Below are 17,483 nucleotides of genomic sequence, written 5' to 3'. Positions count from 1 at the left end.
GATGCAAAACATAAGCAGCCAAAAACTTTCAAATGGGAGTATTTAGGTTGTTTGTGGAACAAAAGGTCGTGAGGTGTTTTACCATGCAAGACGGGTGTGGGCATACGATTGATGAGATAAGCTGCAATGAGAATGGCTTCTCCCCAGAAATTGGTAGGTAAGTTTGCTTGAATAAGTAAGGCTCGGGCAACGTTAAGGAGGTGACGATGTTTACGTTCAACCACCCCATTTTGTTGTCGAGTTGCAACACAAGTGGTTTGATGGATAATACCCTTGGTCGAGTAGAATGCAGCAAGATTAAATTATGGACCATTGTCACTCCTAATTGCCTTCACTTTGTGAGAAAACTAGTTTTCAACGAGATTGATAAAACTGGTCAAATAATGTCGTGTGTTGGATTTGTGTTTCATTAAGTAAATCCAAGTGGAACGAGTGTAGTCATCAACAATTGTGAGGAAATAATGTGCTCCAGTGAGTGAAGCGACACGAAACCCCCCCCCCCCCAAATATCCATGTGTAATAGTTCAAAAGGCTTACTAGTTGAAATTGAACTTAATGAAAACTGAGATCTTGTTTGTTTGGCTAGAGGACACACAAGACAATTATTCGAAACAAAAGAACCAATAATATTATTAGGAAGTGAAGTATGATGAAGGGCTTTGTCAGAGAGATGCCCTAGGCGTTTAGGCCAGAGGTAGGATGAAGCCTTCGTAACAGCATGACAAGTGGACAAGGTGGTTCAGCCGTTGGTGTCATCCAAGAAATATAGGCCTTCTTGCTCAGTCCCCGTCCCAATCATCTTCCCCAAACGTAGGTCCTGAATCACACAAAAGTAACTTAGAAAAATGGTGATGCACAAGGACTGATAGGCAAGTTTACTGATAGAGATGAGGTTGAGTTGGAACGTGGGGACACAAAGGACATCATGTAAGATAAAATATGGGGAAAACTGCATGGTTCCTATATGTGTCACAGTAGCATAAGAACCATCTGATAGTTTTACCGTTTTATTTTTAACAGGCACAAAGGAGGTCAACAAAGTGTGTGAGGAAATTATGTGGTATGTGGCACCACCATCTAGGATCCATGATGACTTCTTATCATAAGAAGTGAAAGAAAAAGTTTTACCTAAGAGATCATTTAGAGAGGAATTTTTACCAACGTTGTTTGCCTTGGCTTTATTGCCATTGAGCATGGTCAGGATCTGCTTGCATTGGTCAGGTGTAAAAGGGAAAGAATTTCCCAAATCTTGCCTTTCAAGGTTGCTTGAAATGTTATTTCCTCTTGATCGCTGCTGTTTAGAATCACTTCTTTGTTGCTCCGGATCTGTCCTTTAAAGCTTTCGACAATAATCTATCATATGACCCTTCCATCCACAATAATCACACTTTAAATAGGCACGACAATCTTCAGATGTGTGATTATCTTTGTTGCAACGAGTACATTTCATATCAGCACCCTTCTTGCTAGAATCTGGTCCTTTTGCAGCAAAGGCAGCAGCTTCCTGAACTGGTGTTTTACCTGTGGTGGTGTTGTGCTGCTTCTCATGTCGCAGCACAAGGGAATATACTTTGTTGACGGGAGGAAGTGGATCCATCAACAGAATTTGATCCTTCACTGCACTAAATGTTTCATTAAGTCCCATAAGAAATTTAATTACCTTTTGATTTTGCTGGAATGCCAACACATGTTGCAAAGTGTTGTAGTCGCAATCGGGTAGGCTAATCGCAGCATCTCTCTCATCCCACAATGTCTTGAGTTTGGTGAAGTAGGAACTTACGGTTATTGCTCCTTGGACACAATCATGAATTGCACTTTCAATATGGTACAATTGCATATTGTTTGTTTGAGAAAACCGTTCTTTCAAGTCTTCCCAAACTTGGTACGCAAGGTCATAGTAAATGACGCTCGATTGAAGTTTCGGTGATATTGAATTTACCAACCATGTTTTAACCAGGCTGTTACATCGATCCCACTGATGCAAGTCTGATGCAGCAACCTTTTGTTCTGGTTTCTTGAAAGTTCCATCAACAAAACTAAGTTTGTTTTTGGCTTTCAATGCACCGATCATCGCCCTGCTCCAAGTGTTGTAGTTGTCTGGAGTTAGCGGCTGAGAAATGAGCATCATTCCCGGCTGACCGGAATGATGCAGGTAATAAGAATGATTAACGTCAAACGTGGTTCCCTCCGTTGAACCAGAGGGCTTGAGTTTGTCATCGTTCTCTGCCATGATAGGCGGCTAGGGTTTGTTATTTTCTTTGGTCCCAAGATTAGTGCTCTGGTACCATGTAGAAAAACCAATTAGGTTTTCTATATATTAATTACTTAATGAGATATACAACGCACACTTATATACATGAGTGCATGCTAAACTAGGTAAGAATAAGTTGACTTACAAGAACAGAAACTAAATATTACATTGATACTTTCCTATACAGCTGCTAAATGACCAAATCCTTCATCCTTGATTCTTGCAATCTTTAACATTTAGCATGAAGATTTTGCACCCATCGGGATCAAATTTTGGTGGGTTTTGTGAATTGGGCATTGAGTTTATGGTGGTTTTGGAGAAATGGGTTGTCGGTGATGTTTTTCACTCTTCAAAATGAGAAATGAGGCTTGAAATTTATTAGTAACTCATTTATATGGAAAGGTAATTTGGTATTGTAAGTTTAAGAAAAATCTTATTTCTGTCATATTTGTTATTCATATTGTGTGCATATTCTATGTAGACAAAGGCATGTGATTCCAAAATTAAGAAAATTGATCATTTCTGGCAAGTTGACAAAAAAATAAATATTCTCTAGGCACTCATAAGATAATCATGACGTCCTTCCATTTTTATAAAGATATAAAGAAGAAAATACACTTGAAGAAGCCAATATGGCATTTCAAGTGTCATCGAGTTAGAAATATTACCTAACCAGATTTAAAAACTAAGTGTTAATTGCGTGATCAATAACTCCTCCAATCCATACCATTTCTTCGGACAAACATTATATACGTCTTTCAAATATTCTAAAAAATGTCTCACTTGCATGATGAACATGCATGTGTGAGGCCCGCATGCACACGTTCAGAGTTCCCACTTCTGCTCCCGATTATTGGATTATTCTTTTTTTTTCATTTTTTTTAGAAGCACTTTTGCTCATCATTATAAATTATGGTATATGCTTATTATATACGTAATTATTTCCTACATATCATTTTAGTTAATTTTAGTTAATTTTTTTTTTAAATTCAAAAAGTAACATTTGATATGAAAGTTAACTAGGATTATGTAAAAAGATAAGTGACAGATAATTAAGTGTATAGTGAACATACACTATAGTTATTGTGATAAGCAAAAATGCAAAATGCTCCCTTATTTAGGCCAACACTCTCATGAAACTCACATTTTCTCATTTACATAAACAAACAAAAAAAATTGGGTCCCATGAGTCTTTTAAATTATTGACAGACTTTGACGCAAAGGGAGGAAAGTGACAATATAATGACTTTTTAGTCAAAATGGTTTCTGAGATTTGTATAATACATCATTTTGGTCCCTAAGATTAAAAATCAATAGAAGTGGTCCCTAAGATTATCCACAATCAATCATTTTGGTCCTTTCGTGCAAAACTATGTTAAATAATGATCAAAATGACAAATATACCCTCAATTTAATAAATAATGGGCCAAAAAATTATTTGACAAAAATAAGGGTATTTTGGTCATTCTATTCTTATTAATGGAGATTTTTCAAAGAATGACCAAAATGATTGATTGTAGACAAACTCAATGACCAATTCTATTGATTTCAAATCTCAGAGACCAAAGTGAGGATTTATGCAAATCTCAATGACCAATTTGGCTAAAAAGCCCAATATAATTGAAAGGAACAGAACTTGGCTGCTAAAAAATCAGCAGCAGCTCCTGCTGCTGGCCAATCACAAATGAACACGCGTCCAAGTAATTGATTTTTTTTAATCACATATTAGATGCGTGTCCATCTGTGATTGGCTAGCAGCATGAGCTGCTGCTCATTTTTCAACAGCCAAGTATTGTCCAATTAAGATGAGTTTCATGAGACAAATTGAGTATGAAATTGAGTTTTAAGAGGTGTTGACGTGATAAGCCATTTGGTTTTGTCGATTTTCTTTTTTAGGGAAAAGGATCCTCTTCGGATCCATTTTGGGGATCCTAAGGATTCCCACATCATAGTTATTCATCATACATTGTGCGGTCAGTTTTTGTCAAGTACTATTTATGTTTAATTTTAAATAAAAAAAAGTCAAATGATTTTTTACTGCACGATGCACAATGAATGTCTAAGATATGAAGATCCTTAGGAACCCTACAATTTTAATCCGTATGGGATCCAAATCGTTTTTTAGAAAGAGCAAATTTTTATATTGGTCCCATGTGCATGACATAAATAATAGACCATAACTACAACCAGAGGAATTTTCATAGAATGAGGATCGTCTCCGAATCCTTTTTGTGAGGATCTTCAAATTGTGTCTGTTCATCATATATCGTACGGTCAGTTTTTGTCAAATATTATTTACATTTAATTTTAAATAAAAATATTTAAAATAATTTTTAACTGCACAATGTATGATAAACAGACACTATTTAAGAATCTGTAAGATCTTTACAAAGAGAATCCAAAGAGGATCCTCATTCATGAGAGATTTTTCAGTGTGACCGGCACACGAGGTGGTACAACACGTGTCACTATACAAATGGTGGGATATGTGTGTTAAAAAGTTAATAACTTAAAAAATAAAATTCTTCACCACTTACATAAAAACACATGATGTACCACTCATGTTCCCGTCACAATTAAAAATTTCTCCTCATTCATTTTCATATCCTCGAAGTTCTACATTTCTATATCCAGAAATTATTAAATAGACCTGCAGACTTAAATTATCGTGTTTGTCGAGAGAATTTTCAGTGTGACCGGTACACGAGGTGGTACACAATGTGTCACTATACAAATGGTGGGATATGTGTGCTAAAAAGTTAATAACTTAAAAAATAAAATTTCTCACCACTCCTATTAAAACACGTGGTGTACTACTTGTAATCCCGTCACAACTAAAAATTTCTCGTGTTTGTCCTCTTACATTCAAATTTAAAAAAACAATTAAACTAAATTCGGATAAATTGCTTTAAAATTTTTTGAATACTATTTATGGCAGTCACAATCAACTCCTATTTAACGGTTGAATTTGTTTTGCAGGCCGCAATCCCAGTTAATCAATTTAAGATACTTGTGCCTGAAACTAGTCACTCAAACTCTGATAGATACACAGATCTATCTAGATCGAGTTACCAAACCTCACTAAGTAACTAAGCAATGCACTCCCCTTCCCCAGCTCAAGCTTCCGACGACTCTCATCCCACTCCCACAAGAAAAACGCCATGGCACTCACCGGAACCAAGCGGAAATCCAAGAATATAACAACGGCTCGAGGAAACAATACATGAACCAAGGACTCAATTTAGAAGGGCCGAACGAAATGAAACAAAGCACGAAACGAGAAATGAAGTAATGAAATGAGGGGTGAAACATGTTTCGAAGCAACAAACCCCATGACAATGGGTTAACGGTCCACTACTAGCCCTCACATTTCATCACATCAAGCCAATCATACAAAACAAACCATATTTCCAATATGCACGTCAAATCTCATTTCATAAACATAAATAGATGGCTAAGTATTAAAAATAACAATTCAATAGAAAACATATTTATAAAAGCAAAGTTATATCCACAAAGGATAATAATTACGAAAATAGGGTAATCACCAATATCACATATATTAAAGTCACTCACCTGGAGCCCGCACTACTGCACCCTAGCACCCAAAATCTAGACGTCACGCACTATTGTCTCCTAAAACAAAGTACAAGTCCACCTTTAGAATTCCTTCAATAGTTCATATATCCCAAAACTCCTATATGTCCCCCACAACAACATTTAAAGAGAAATCGAACCGTCGTTCAAAGGTAGGGTCCATGATCCTACGTCACTTGCTCCGTAAGATCCAACCACTAGATTTTTTATTCGTAAGTTCCTAAGGTCCTTAAATATTACGTACTATAATGTATCAAATTTTGGTGACGATCCAATAGTCAGATCGTCGATTGCTATAATGTGCAAGTGGCAAACCTTAACGAAATTTCGCCAAATTCTACAGATTTTGCAGATTTTTTGGGCAATCTTTAGAACTCCATATCTCACTCGTTTCTCACCCAAATTCAATTCATAATATACTAAAACTAAGCTAGAGAAGTGTAGAACAAGATTATATCTGCTTGGAGTCCAAATGGTGGCCGGAGGTGGCCGGGAAATGCCTGAAATATGGCTGTGTGAGGGAAAACAAGTAACTCGCCGGAATTACTGGGCAAACTTTAAACGTCCATAACTTTGTCAATACTCAACCAAATCGAGTGATTAAAAAACGAAAATCATAGCTTAGAACTAGAAAAACAGATTGGTACCTTTCCCGATGGCTAAATCACCTTGGTTTGGCCAGAAAATGGTATGGAAGGTCACGGGTTTGCCGAGAACTGGGCAAACTTTAAATCGTTATAACTTTCTCATTTCTCAACCAAATCACACGATCCAAACATGAAAATTTATCTACACATCATGAGGAATCCAATTATGGTGCTTAGAGGTCTCACCTTGGTCAGAATATAAGGGAAATTGACCTGCAAAGTGACGGCTCAAATGGAGGTTCTTGATTTGTTTGATCCCGAGGTAAACTCAAGTATCCAACACATGAAACAGGTTTCTGGGATGATGGTGAACACTGTGAGGATGTTTGCAAGGTTCAATTTGCTGGAAATGAAATGGTGGTGAATGATGGTGTGTCTCGGTGAAGAAGAGTGAATGAGAGGGAAAGTAACGGGAGAAAGAAGAAGAAGAGGAAAGAAGAATCCAAAAATATGGGGACCAATCGTGTTTGTCATCTTATATTCAAATTTAAAATATTAAAGGAAATTCCGATAAATTGCTTTGAAAAATTATGGTTACTATATATATGGCAATCACACAATCATGAATCAACTCATATTTAACGGTTCCTGCGATCCTAGTTAATCAATTTAAGTTATTTGATAAAGAAAGATTGAATATGTATCCGAGTCGTACACGTAACTAAGTACTTAAAAAGTCTGAAATCCAATGATAAAATAGTACTTAAAAAGTCTGAAATCCAATTATAAAATACGTGTCGCAGGTGGCCTTTACCACAAAGATGAAAAAGTGTTCAATTTTTGACATTGTAAATTTAAATTCAATCGATAATTAATCTAATATTTATTCAACAAAATTTATAGTTGGATCAAAATAAAAATAATAAAATATACGTCGAGATTAAGTGCCTGAAACTAGTTACTCAAAAAGAAAATCGCAATTATATATATACCCACTTGCTCTGATAGATGGATAGATCTTTCTAGACCGAGTTACCAAACCTCACTGAGTCACTAAGCAATGCACTCCCCTTCCCCAGCCCAAGCCTCCGACGGCGCTCATCCCACTCCCACAAGAAAAACTCCTTCATGGCACTCAACTCTTCTCATCTTCTCAGTACTAGCTCCAGTAGCAATAGCCCTACTCATTTACCAACTCGACACGCTCAACCCAGCTCCTCTGCCGCTTCACGAGTTGACTCAACCAGTCGCAGCTGCTCCGAAGCGTAATGCTCATATGCTCAAAGGGTCGGAGTTTGTGGGTGCCGGGGCTTTAATGGCACCGGAAGACGTGGCTTACGATCCGAAGTCGGGATTTATTTATACCGGATGTGCTGATGGGTGGGTTAAACGAGTCACGCTGAACGAGTCGGCTGCTGACTCGGTGGTGGAGAACTGGGTTTTCACCGGCGGGAGGCCACTCGGACTTGCTCACGGCGCTGACAAGGAGGTTTACGTGGCTGACACGGAAAAGGTCAGCCTGATCCTAATTCACAGCACATGTTTTTTGTGGATGGCGATAAAGTACTCTGATTTTGTTCTAATGTTTATGTTGTCAATTTTCAAGTACACATGGATATGTGAACTGAAAACGTGAGGTCATTTCCAATCAAACGAACTACGTTTAGCCCATGTCTAAATTATAATTTCGTAAGAAATTATTTTTTAATAAACACCATCAAACCATATTTATATTCAATCTGAGTGCTATTTTTAGTCCCCTTAATAATTTATTATTTGAAATTTGTTCTTTAATTGTATTAGTCAATTGAATTAAACTATTATATTAAAATAAAAGATTAATTTCAGTTTACTATCTTGAAGTTTCTTAATTTTCAACATTTGGTACTTGAAGTTTTTTTCGTTCCAATCTGATACCTAAAGTCATAATTTTCCGTCAGAACCTCTGTTAATTGATGACACGACGCTCACAACGACAATTACTAAGTACCCCGTGTCAATATGAGTTCACATGAAAAAAATTTTAAAAATTAAAAATTGAAAAAAAAAAAAATTTCTACCCACCCATTTCCTACCTCACTCCCCCCCCCCCCCTCCCTCAATTCAAATCTACAAGGAAACCCTTCCAATTTCTTAAATACATTAAAAATCCAGTAGACCCAAATCGTTAATTTGGATAAATTCGCAATTCCTAACCAATTCTTAAGCATTCCTAGCCCTCGCCGCCACGACATTGGACTCCGGCAGCAGTAGTGGCACCTGGTGGCTCCCTTGCTTTGGTGCTTTGGTTCTTCTCTATCCTCAGCATTTTGTTGGGTTGGCTGTGCGGGAAGGGTGGGTGCGATTGTAGAGGAAAGAAGGGAGGGTGGGTGCAGGTTGCAGAGGAGAGAAGGGAAGGTGGTTGTGGGTTGCAGAGGAGAGATGAGAGGGAGGGGGTGGGGAGGGAACGAGATCCTTTCTGGTAGGGAGAGTGAGGTAGGAGACGGGTGGGTTGAAATTTTTTTTTTAATTTTCACGTGAGCCCATATTGACACGTGTCATCTAGTCATTGTCCATGTGGGCGTCACGTCATCAGTTAACAGATGTTCTAATGGAAAACTTAATGAATGTATGAAAGTGTCCCAGAATTATGACTTTAGGTACCAGACTATGACAAAAAAAACTTCATGTACCAAATATTAAAAACCAAAAAACTTTAGGATAGTAAACTGAGATTAACTCTAAAATAAAGTCTCTGGACATATTTAGAGGGTTACTTGTCGCTAAATTTTGTTTTAAGTTTCATGTTGTTTAAGTTTTATGTTATTAAATATTTATTTTTACTTGCATGTAAACAACTTAAACATTAAAATGAGTTAAGATAGTATGGAATTGTGGAAATGATGTGAGAAATAGTATAAAAATGACTTAGGTATCTATAGGAAAAAATTAGAATTTTAAATTTCGTCTTTAAAAAAAAATGCTACATGACGTCATCTAGCAACACAGTTGGCCCTAACTTTTAGGGCTAGCTAGTTGGCTATGTTTGCTCAGCCCTCTGACCATTTGGCTATATTTTGGCCTGGTGGGTTCCAATTCTTTTTTTTGCCTTGCCCTCCATTAGACCATCTCCAAACCTGGGCTAAAAGCCAAATTACCCCCCAAACACTCTCCAACCCATGTTAAAATTTTAGGCTAAATTCCAAATGTTATTTCTGGGCCAAATACCCCTCAGCTTTCCTCCCGGGCTAAATCCCAAATGTTTATCGAAATTTAAATTTTTTTAGATTAAAATGTTCATAAAATTAATTTACAATAATCTAAATATTTACTTATTTTTTTTTTAAATTGATTTAAGAAAAAAATTAGCCTAAGTTCATTCTTTAATAATTTCGGGCTAAAATTTTAGGGCAGAAGGGTTGGAGCAGAAAAGATGTTTCTGGGCTAAAAGCCAAATTTTCCGGGCTAAAAAATTTGGCTTTTAGCCCAAGGGTTGGAGATGGTCTTAGAGATGGGTTTTGTGTATAAACGGGCTATGTTTTGACCTATAGCCTTTTGGCCGGCTTGGTTGGAGATTGCCTAACCTAGATTTGACATGGCCATCTTTGCCTTAATATCGGTATGTCATGTATCATAATATAATGAAGAGTATATTTTTTATTGTATATTCACTTTGTATTATGATATTTGATGTACAACATCATAATAGATGGTGACATGAACTGGTAACCTAAATATTGGTTTAATATACGGCTCTCACAGACTCACACAGTCTGTATTTAGAACAGTGGATAGACGGAAAACTTTGTTTGTAAATACACGGTATGACTTACTAGATATAACCCGAGTTGATAAGTACCTCTTACCTAATATTAGAAAAAGTTTGATGTAGAAAAGCTATAATTGGATAGTTCATTGATGCGCCGGTTAGGTTTCTCCTATGTATTAGGCTAGGCTCGTTGTATGTTCTTCTAACTTAGGATTCTGTTGTAAATACCAAGTCACAAATGTGTATGTATAAGTGCATCATTATACATCAATGAACTATCCAATAGTATGAGAAACCTAACCGGTGCTAACATTTGAATTCCGACAAAAATATTTTTAAAGAAAACATAAGTCATAATTGGATGAATAGTTGAAATTTCATGAACTAGAGAGTATAGTTAGGCGAGCTATAAAGCGGACATTTGTTCTTTATTAAAGAAGCAGGCTATTGATACACCATAGATAACGTGTTATTATTCTCATCAACAAATTACCAACATGATATCGAAGTGTGGAAGTCCTACATAGAAATTTAGAGCGTGTACGTAAAGAGATAATGCTCGCACTTAGTATAAGCCGTTGTTGAATCACAAAATAAGTTAAATAACACACTCAGTTAAGAAATGTAATTGAATTTGTGAAACTTTGATGATAAGTTTGTATTTCTTGAGTACATGTTATAGGTTAGTGGGACAATTGTGTCGCTTTACCAAATGTAGTGATTTTCACGCTCGTTTTCACTTGAACCCCTCATCTTATTTTCGTTCCTTAGTTTTTTTTTTTTCTTCTATTTTTATTGATTCAATCGAAGGGTTACAAAGGAAAAGTACTGAGAGGACAAAAAGAATTCGAAAATCATTTTCCTTCAACATACTTTTGCTTCAATTTTCGGGTTTGTATCAGGGGCTACTGAAGATAAGTGAGGAGGGAACAATCGAACTGCTGACAGATGAGGCCGAGGGTGTAAAATTCAAGCTAACAGATTTTGTAGATGTTGCAGAAGATGGTATGATATATTTCACAGATGCTTCATACAAATACAGCTTGCATGAGTTCATGTGGGACATTTTAGAAGGTAGACCCTACGGTAGATTTCTGAGCTACAATCCGACGACCAAAGAGACCAAAGTGCTCGTTCGCAACCTGTACTTTGCTAATGGACTTGTGGTCTCTCCCGATCAAAACTATGTCATCTTCTGCGAAACTGTCATGTATGTTTTGAAACTTATGCTTTTTATCGAGTAGTGATTCTCACATTCTCAAACGTTTTATGCCTTTATGTATATTCAATCTATAGCTAAAAGAAAGAATGAAAAGTGCAGGGCAAGAAAAGGGGAGTGCGAAAATCACGTTGTTTCCTGTTTAAGTATATGTGACAATGTTTTAGACTCTGCTACGTGGTTAATATTGCAGGAGAAGGTGTAGGAAATATTACCTGCAAGGCACTAAAAAAGGGAGTGTAGAAAACTTTATCGACCAGTTACCGGGCATGCCTGATAATATCAGATATGATGGAGAAGGCCGCTACTGGATTGCACTGGCCACGGTAAGAGTTCTTCTTCTTTATTTTTTGAAGATTCACATCAATCTGTTAGTAATGAATAGATTATCGTTCGAGTAAATGTTTTATTGCTAGATAAATCCCGGTCTGTAAATTTCGACCACAAATTCTTGGATGCATCTTATTCCTGACATTTTTCTATGACAAATTGGCAGGATGTTAAACCATACTGGGATCTAGCACTTCGATATCCTTTTATTCGGAAAGTCCTAGCGATCGTGAAGCGGTATGCAGGAGGCCGGCCATATTTGGAGAAGAATGCTGGCGTATTTGCTGTGAATTTGGATGGGGAGCCGATTGCTCATTACTCTGATCCTGAGTTGTTTCTTATTACAAGTGGGATCAAGATTGGAAAGTTCCTCTACTGCGGTTCCGTCGTCTATCCCTACATTATCCGCCTCGATCTGGATCGACATCCTGCACATGCCACCACATGAGCTAATTCCCAGTCCCTTGATATAATCTTCAACACGTACGGAATGGTATTGTAGCTTCAGTGGAGAAACTAAAGCATAGACGATAGATGCAATGGTAGCGTTCGGTTTTATGTAAATCTGTCTTGCTTATATGCGATAAGGTGACGAAAAGATACCTTTCAGTGACACTTGTTACAACTTTGTTCAAGAGAGGCTGCCCAATGCCTGTGCATTTTCTCTCAGAATAAAACTTTGAATCTTTCCGGTTGCGGTTTTTGGTATGTCATCGAAAATGACTGTCCGGGGAGCCATGTAAGGAGGCAAACGATCACGGAAGAACTTAATTATTTCTTGTACAAATGCACAAACTGTCTGTCCCCTATGGTTATAACTTAAGTGTAAGTCCTAATTCTTATTGTCGTGCTTTTACAAGAAGAGATTCTCTCTTGCAACCAGTGCATATTTTAGCAACGCCATTGTCTAAAATGTACTGCCTTTACAAGGAGTGATTCTTTTGCAACCAATGCATAATTTCAGTGCACAACCGTCTAAAATACTAGTCGCGTGTTAAAAAATAACACTTTTTTGTATTTTTGGTGGAGAATGCTAGGCACCTTTGCCACATTTCATTTCAACCTTTTCACTTCTTGTCCGGATTTGGGTAATGGTTAGGGGGTTTAGTAATTTTCATCCGAGAGATTATATTTACACACTTCAAATTACTTCTCCCACACCTTTGTAATTTTAAATCATACCAAATTTTATATGGTAAAATTATTTTTTTCCTGAGAAAATTCATGTTACTTTATAATGGTCCAAATTTTGGCCCAATTAAAATTTTTTGGGTACCCATTCTCAGTGAACCCAACAAGATGACTAGAAGAGCCCATTCTTCCCCCTTCTTTTTTTGTTGTTTATTTATTTACTTTTTTGCCCTCTGGAGCTCAGTTCACTGCCTAATTCAATGTTAAGCACTCGCTCACCATTCACCCAGCAATGCTCAGCAAAGAATCACTAAAGAAGAAGATAATGATGAAGAGATAACTAGAACTGGCGAGACGAGAGACGAATTCAAATCGCAAGAAGAGATGCCGATAAAGGTGGTATCTGCATCGTTGTCAGGCTGATGAATGTGGATATGGTGGAGGTTTGAACAAGACCGAGGCGAGTCCAAGCAGTACCACTGTTGGCACGTATCCAACGATGATAACAGTCTTAGTGGAAGGTATTCGCCGGAGCTTCTGCCATCAGCGTAGCGAGTACCTGTCTCAACACAACACTAATATGTATCTATTGTTGCCCTTTCAGTTTTCATACCTTGGAGCTGTGTTTGTATGGCGGAAGTTCGCATATAGTTGGTTATCTGAGAACTGCAATTGCATTTGCAAAGATGGAAGTACAAGCATGGACACGGTTGATTGAGCATAAACACGATAGATCAGAACTTTGTATTAAAAACACCAGAATCGGTGTTTATCTTTCAAAATTATTATGAAACAAAACTTGTGAAATATTTAGACGAGGAAATCAGAGAATTATGTTAAAAGGTTTCAAAATTTATGGCAGGTAAACACTTTCCGTGCCAAATTGAAAAAATCATATGGGGATGAACCGTAGCTGAAGAATGGATACCTTATCTTCTATTCTCTGTCAATCTAAGGCAGCAATGACCGCGTCAACAACCTCTTGGGTTGTGCTCTGTCCTCCAAGGTCCTTTGTCCTGCATTTACCCTCCAATATTACTCGTTTCACTGCAGTTTCTAGTCGATCAGAAAAGGACGGAAATTGCAGATGTCTCAACATCATGGCGGAGGAGAGAAGGAGGGCCACTGGGTTTGCTTTCTTCAGGTCCAATATTCTCTGATTTCCAACATTTCCTGCTGAAGCGCCTTGCTCGAAAATAGCATGATCAGCCCCAACATTGCCTGCAACCAAAAGACCACAACCATCATCGATAATAGCCTAATACTCACGAAGCAAAACATTGTAGAACATATGGATGGGTTTATATTCCCTATAATTCTGTCATTTGAGAGGACATTAGGGCAGGCAATTTAAAAGAAGACCTCACCTCCTGGCATAACTCCAGTGCCACCAGCAAGACCGGCTGCTGTATTGGCAACAAGATTGCCATAAAGATTCGGTGTCACCTGCAAAATCAAAATCAGCACGCTTTAGCCACGAAAAACAGTCTCGCCTCTTTGATTTCATAGACAAAACCGAGATATTTCAATCTAGAAGATCTGTTAAAAAACAAGAATCTGTCAAAATTAGAAAGAAAATTCACACATGAATATTAATTTTACTCCTCCCCAAGTGGTTCGCTCTAAATTTTCCCACCTTCATTTCTAAAGCGAAACCCACTCCGTACTTTCTGTAATTCAAAACAGGCATCATTTTCCCACAAGAATCCACACGGCACAATGTTTTATTTCATTCAAGTACTTAACAGAAAGAATGCAGTAAAATGCAAAATCGTAGCTTTTGTCTATGATATAATAACGGAACTTCTAAACCTCACAACAGATGCCTCATTTCTGAGGCACCACGGAGTCTGAAAAGTGCTCCGGTAACTGAAGGCCCTGCTTTCCAGTGAATAATAGCATAGATATGCAGCATAAAATAAAACAGATTAACAATTGAATGAATGTAATTGGCATACCATGACATCAAATTGCTCGGGCTTCGAAACAAGTTGCATGCAGCAGTTGTCGACAATGATTTCATTATACGCAATGCTAGGATAGTTTGTGGCGACCTCACGACAAGACTCCAAGAAGAGACCATCTGCAAGCTTCATAATGTTTGCTTTGTGCACAGCAGTCACCTTCTTTCTGTTGTTTAGGTAAGCATACTCAAACGCATATCTAGCAATACGCTCCGAGCAGAACTTTGTGATCACCTAGCACAAGAGTAAGTATAAGTGACGAATATATCCCAGACTATGCAGTATGGAGGGGATAACAAGAAAATCCCTTCAAAATTGCTAGAAATTTAAAGGGCATTTACAAATAGTAATAAACCCATCAAGAACGCATGTTGGTTCCACACACATTGTTAGAGGAGGTCCCATAACAGCACTACAACGCGAGACAACATTGAGAGTCACGTAATGAGTGAGACACTGACCTGAAGATATATCTCGGAGATGTATAACAATCCCTAAGCTAGGATAGTGTCAAGCAACAGTCTTTCCAATGGTTCCACAATGTGGGAGGGGCCCACACAGGTTGGTGGTGCAATACTAACAATCAGTCACAGAAGAGTATAATTGGAAATGGATCGTCTCCAAATCCATTATGTGGGGATCCTAAGGATCCTCACATCTCAACTGTTTATCGTGTATCGTGCGATAAAAAATCATTTAACTTTTATTATTTAAAATTAAACACAAATAGTACCTGTCGAAAACTGATCACACGGTATACGATGAACGGTTAAGATATGAGGATTCCCAAAATCCACACCTAAAGATCCGGAGATGATCTATTTCCATTATAATTTTACTCACTACTATTTGCCAAACATGTGTCGCGTTTCATGCCTCACATTATATATTAATCATGATTACACTCACATTATATTAATTATGATTACATTCCCAATTAGAAACGCCTCACATTATATATTAATCATGATTACACTCACATTATATATTAATTATGATTACATTCCCAATTAGTGTTAAACATAGGTGATTAAACTAGAAAACGACAAAATTCAATCAAATAATCAAATGAAAATTAATAAAAATGATTTGAAAACTTTAAGTTTTAACGATAAAAACAAAATAAAAGGTAAAGTGAATAACATCATAATTGACTTTTTAGCGTAAAAATATATTTTTTTGTTAAAATAAACAATTCCGAAAGTTTTTCGTTAAAATTCTCATTAATCAAACAATAAATCAAATAACAACAAAACCCAAAAATATAATTGAATTAAAAATCCAAAAATCCAAAAATCCCAGTGATTTGACGATACCTTAAGGCTTTCAACGACGCCAGGAATGACCTCGTGTTCGAGCCCAGAGTACTCGCCCTCGGTATTCTCCCTGATCACGACAATATCGACATTCTCGTGCTTCGTCACCAGCCCCGGCAGATTGAAGCAGTTGACGAGGGAGGCGTAGAGATCAAGCTCCCTCCTCAGCTGCAAATTGAGAGAGCTCACGCCGCCGCCCATGGGCGTCGCCAGCCCGCCCTTCAAGCACACCTTGTTCTTCTTGATCGACTCCATCACCTCATCCGGAACCTTCGGCATGTCGCCGTGGACCTCGAAGGTCTCGAAGTAGATTGGCGCATGCATCGCGTCCATGACCTGCTCGACGGCGTTGGTAACGAGAGGACCGATGCCGTCGCCGGGGATTAGTGTTACGGCGCGAGGGGCGCCGTCTCCGGGGCGGGGCATGTAGGTTACGGATCGGGTTGGGTTGGAGGTGGGGGAGAGGGTCGGGGCGGTTGCTTTCGGGAGGAGGTGGCGGAGGAGTTGCACGGATCTGCGGGCCATGGCGGCGACTTGGGGGGTCCAGGTGGGAGAGGGTGTGGGGTTCGTTTTCAGGAGTCGTGATTTGATGGTGGTGATGTCTTTATGCGATTTGAGTAGCCATTTGTGGGGAAACGACGCCGAATCAGAAAGAGGATAGAGAGAGAGACAGAATTATGAGATTCTGGAGAATAATTACCTTTTAATTAATTAATTAATGAGGAACTATGAGAATTTTTCTCGAATTTATTTTTTTGGTAAGGGTTATTGAAATTCTTTAATTGTGTTCGTTTATCGTAAATCATGCAGTCAGAAATTATTTTAAATTTTTTATTTAAAATTAAATACAAATAATACTTGACGAAAATTGATCGCACGATTTATGATAAACAGACACAATTAAAAGATTCTCTGATCCTCACAAAAAGGATCTGTTTCAATGGAGAAAATGGGAAAAGTGATAGGGGTGTGATATCCACACATCTCATTTTACTTCTCACATGCCTTTTTAATTTTCGGTCGTCGGATCGGATGAATTGAAGAAGATCAACGAACATAAATTATTAAAAGGCGTGTGAGAAGTAAAATAGGGTATGTGGATAGCACACCAAGTGATATAGGATGGTGGGCCACAATTGGGGAGGACCGTTCATGATGGTGGGACTGGGAGAGGGGGACGGCTGGACCGAAAGCAGAGGCCGACGAGGAGGGAAAGCAGGGGCAGAGAATTGGCGAGGGAAAAGGCGCCACTTTTGTGGAGATTCGTATTGACTAATCTTTTATTCGGGATGTTCATCATTTGGGGTGCCCCTTATTCATTAGTGCTATAAACATAAAGA

At 38.0% G+C, this 17,483-nt stretch overlaps 3 protein-coding genes across 4 annotated transcripts; 1 reads left to right on the top strand and 2 right to left on the bottom strand.

Annotated features, from left to right (window-relative positions):
* Positions 1–779: 779 nt before the first annotated feature.
* LOC139190959 (uncharacterized) lies at positions 780–2,230 on the bottom strand. Its single transcript, XM_070811453.1, has 3 exons — positions 1,444–2,230; positions 1,159–1,326; positions 780–817 (listed from the first exon to the last, which is right to left on the bottom strand). The coding sequence occupies exons 1-3, from the start codon at positions 2,228–2,230 to the stop codon at positions 780–782; spliced, it is 993 nt and encodes a 330-aa protein (XP_070667554.1).
* A 5,042-nt stretch (positions 2,231–7,272) lies between these two features.
* LOC103455710 (protein STRICTOSIDINE SYNTHASE-LIKE 5-like) lies at positions 7,273–12,427 on the top strand. Its single transcript, XM_008395303.4, has 4 exons — positions 7,273–7,948; positions 11,086–11,393; positions 11,596–11,728; positions 11,899–12,427. Exons 1-4 carry the CDS (start codon positions 7,496–7,498, stop codon positions 12,178–12,180), a joined length of 1,176 nt encoding a protein of 391 aa, XP_008393525.1. The 5' UTR covers positions 7,273–7,495; the 3' UTR covers positions 12,181–12,427.
* Positions 12,428–13,577: 1,150 nt separating this feature from the next.
* On the bottom strand, positions 13,578–16,837 carry LOC103455697 (isocitrate dehydrogenase [NAD] regulatory subunit 1, mitochondrial). 2 transcript variants are annotated; one of them, XM_008395284.4, is made up of 4 exons: positions 16,144–16,837; positions 14,822–15,061; positions 14,231–14,309; positions 13,578–14,084 (listed from the first exon to the last, which is right to left on the bottom strand). In XM_008395284.4, the coding sequence occupies exons 1-4, from the start codon at positions 16,666–16,668 to the stop codon at positions 13,810–13,812; spliced, it is 1,119 nt and encodes a 372-aa protein (XP_008393506.2). In that variant the 5' UTR covers positions 16,669–16,837; the 3' UTR covers positions 13,578–13,809. The 2 variants fall into 2 exon arrangements, with proteins under 2 accessions (XP_008393506.2, XP_070671044.1); XM_070814943.1 differs by having other exon boundaries at positions 14,822–15,049; positions 16,144–16,804.
* Between the last annotated feature and the right edge of the window lie 646 nt (positions 16,838–17,483).

The sequence above is a fragment of the Malus domestica genome, chromosome 02, assembly GCF_042453785.1.
Source record: "Malus domestica chromosome 02, GDT2T_hap1".
Lineage (NCBI taxonomy): Eukaryota > Viridiplantae > Streptophyta > Magnoliopsida > Rosales > Rosaceae > Malus > Malus domestica.
Note: the sequence above shows the minus strand (reverse complement) of the source record. Positions and strands in the feature narration are given on the sequence as shown.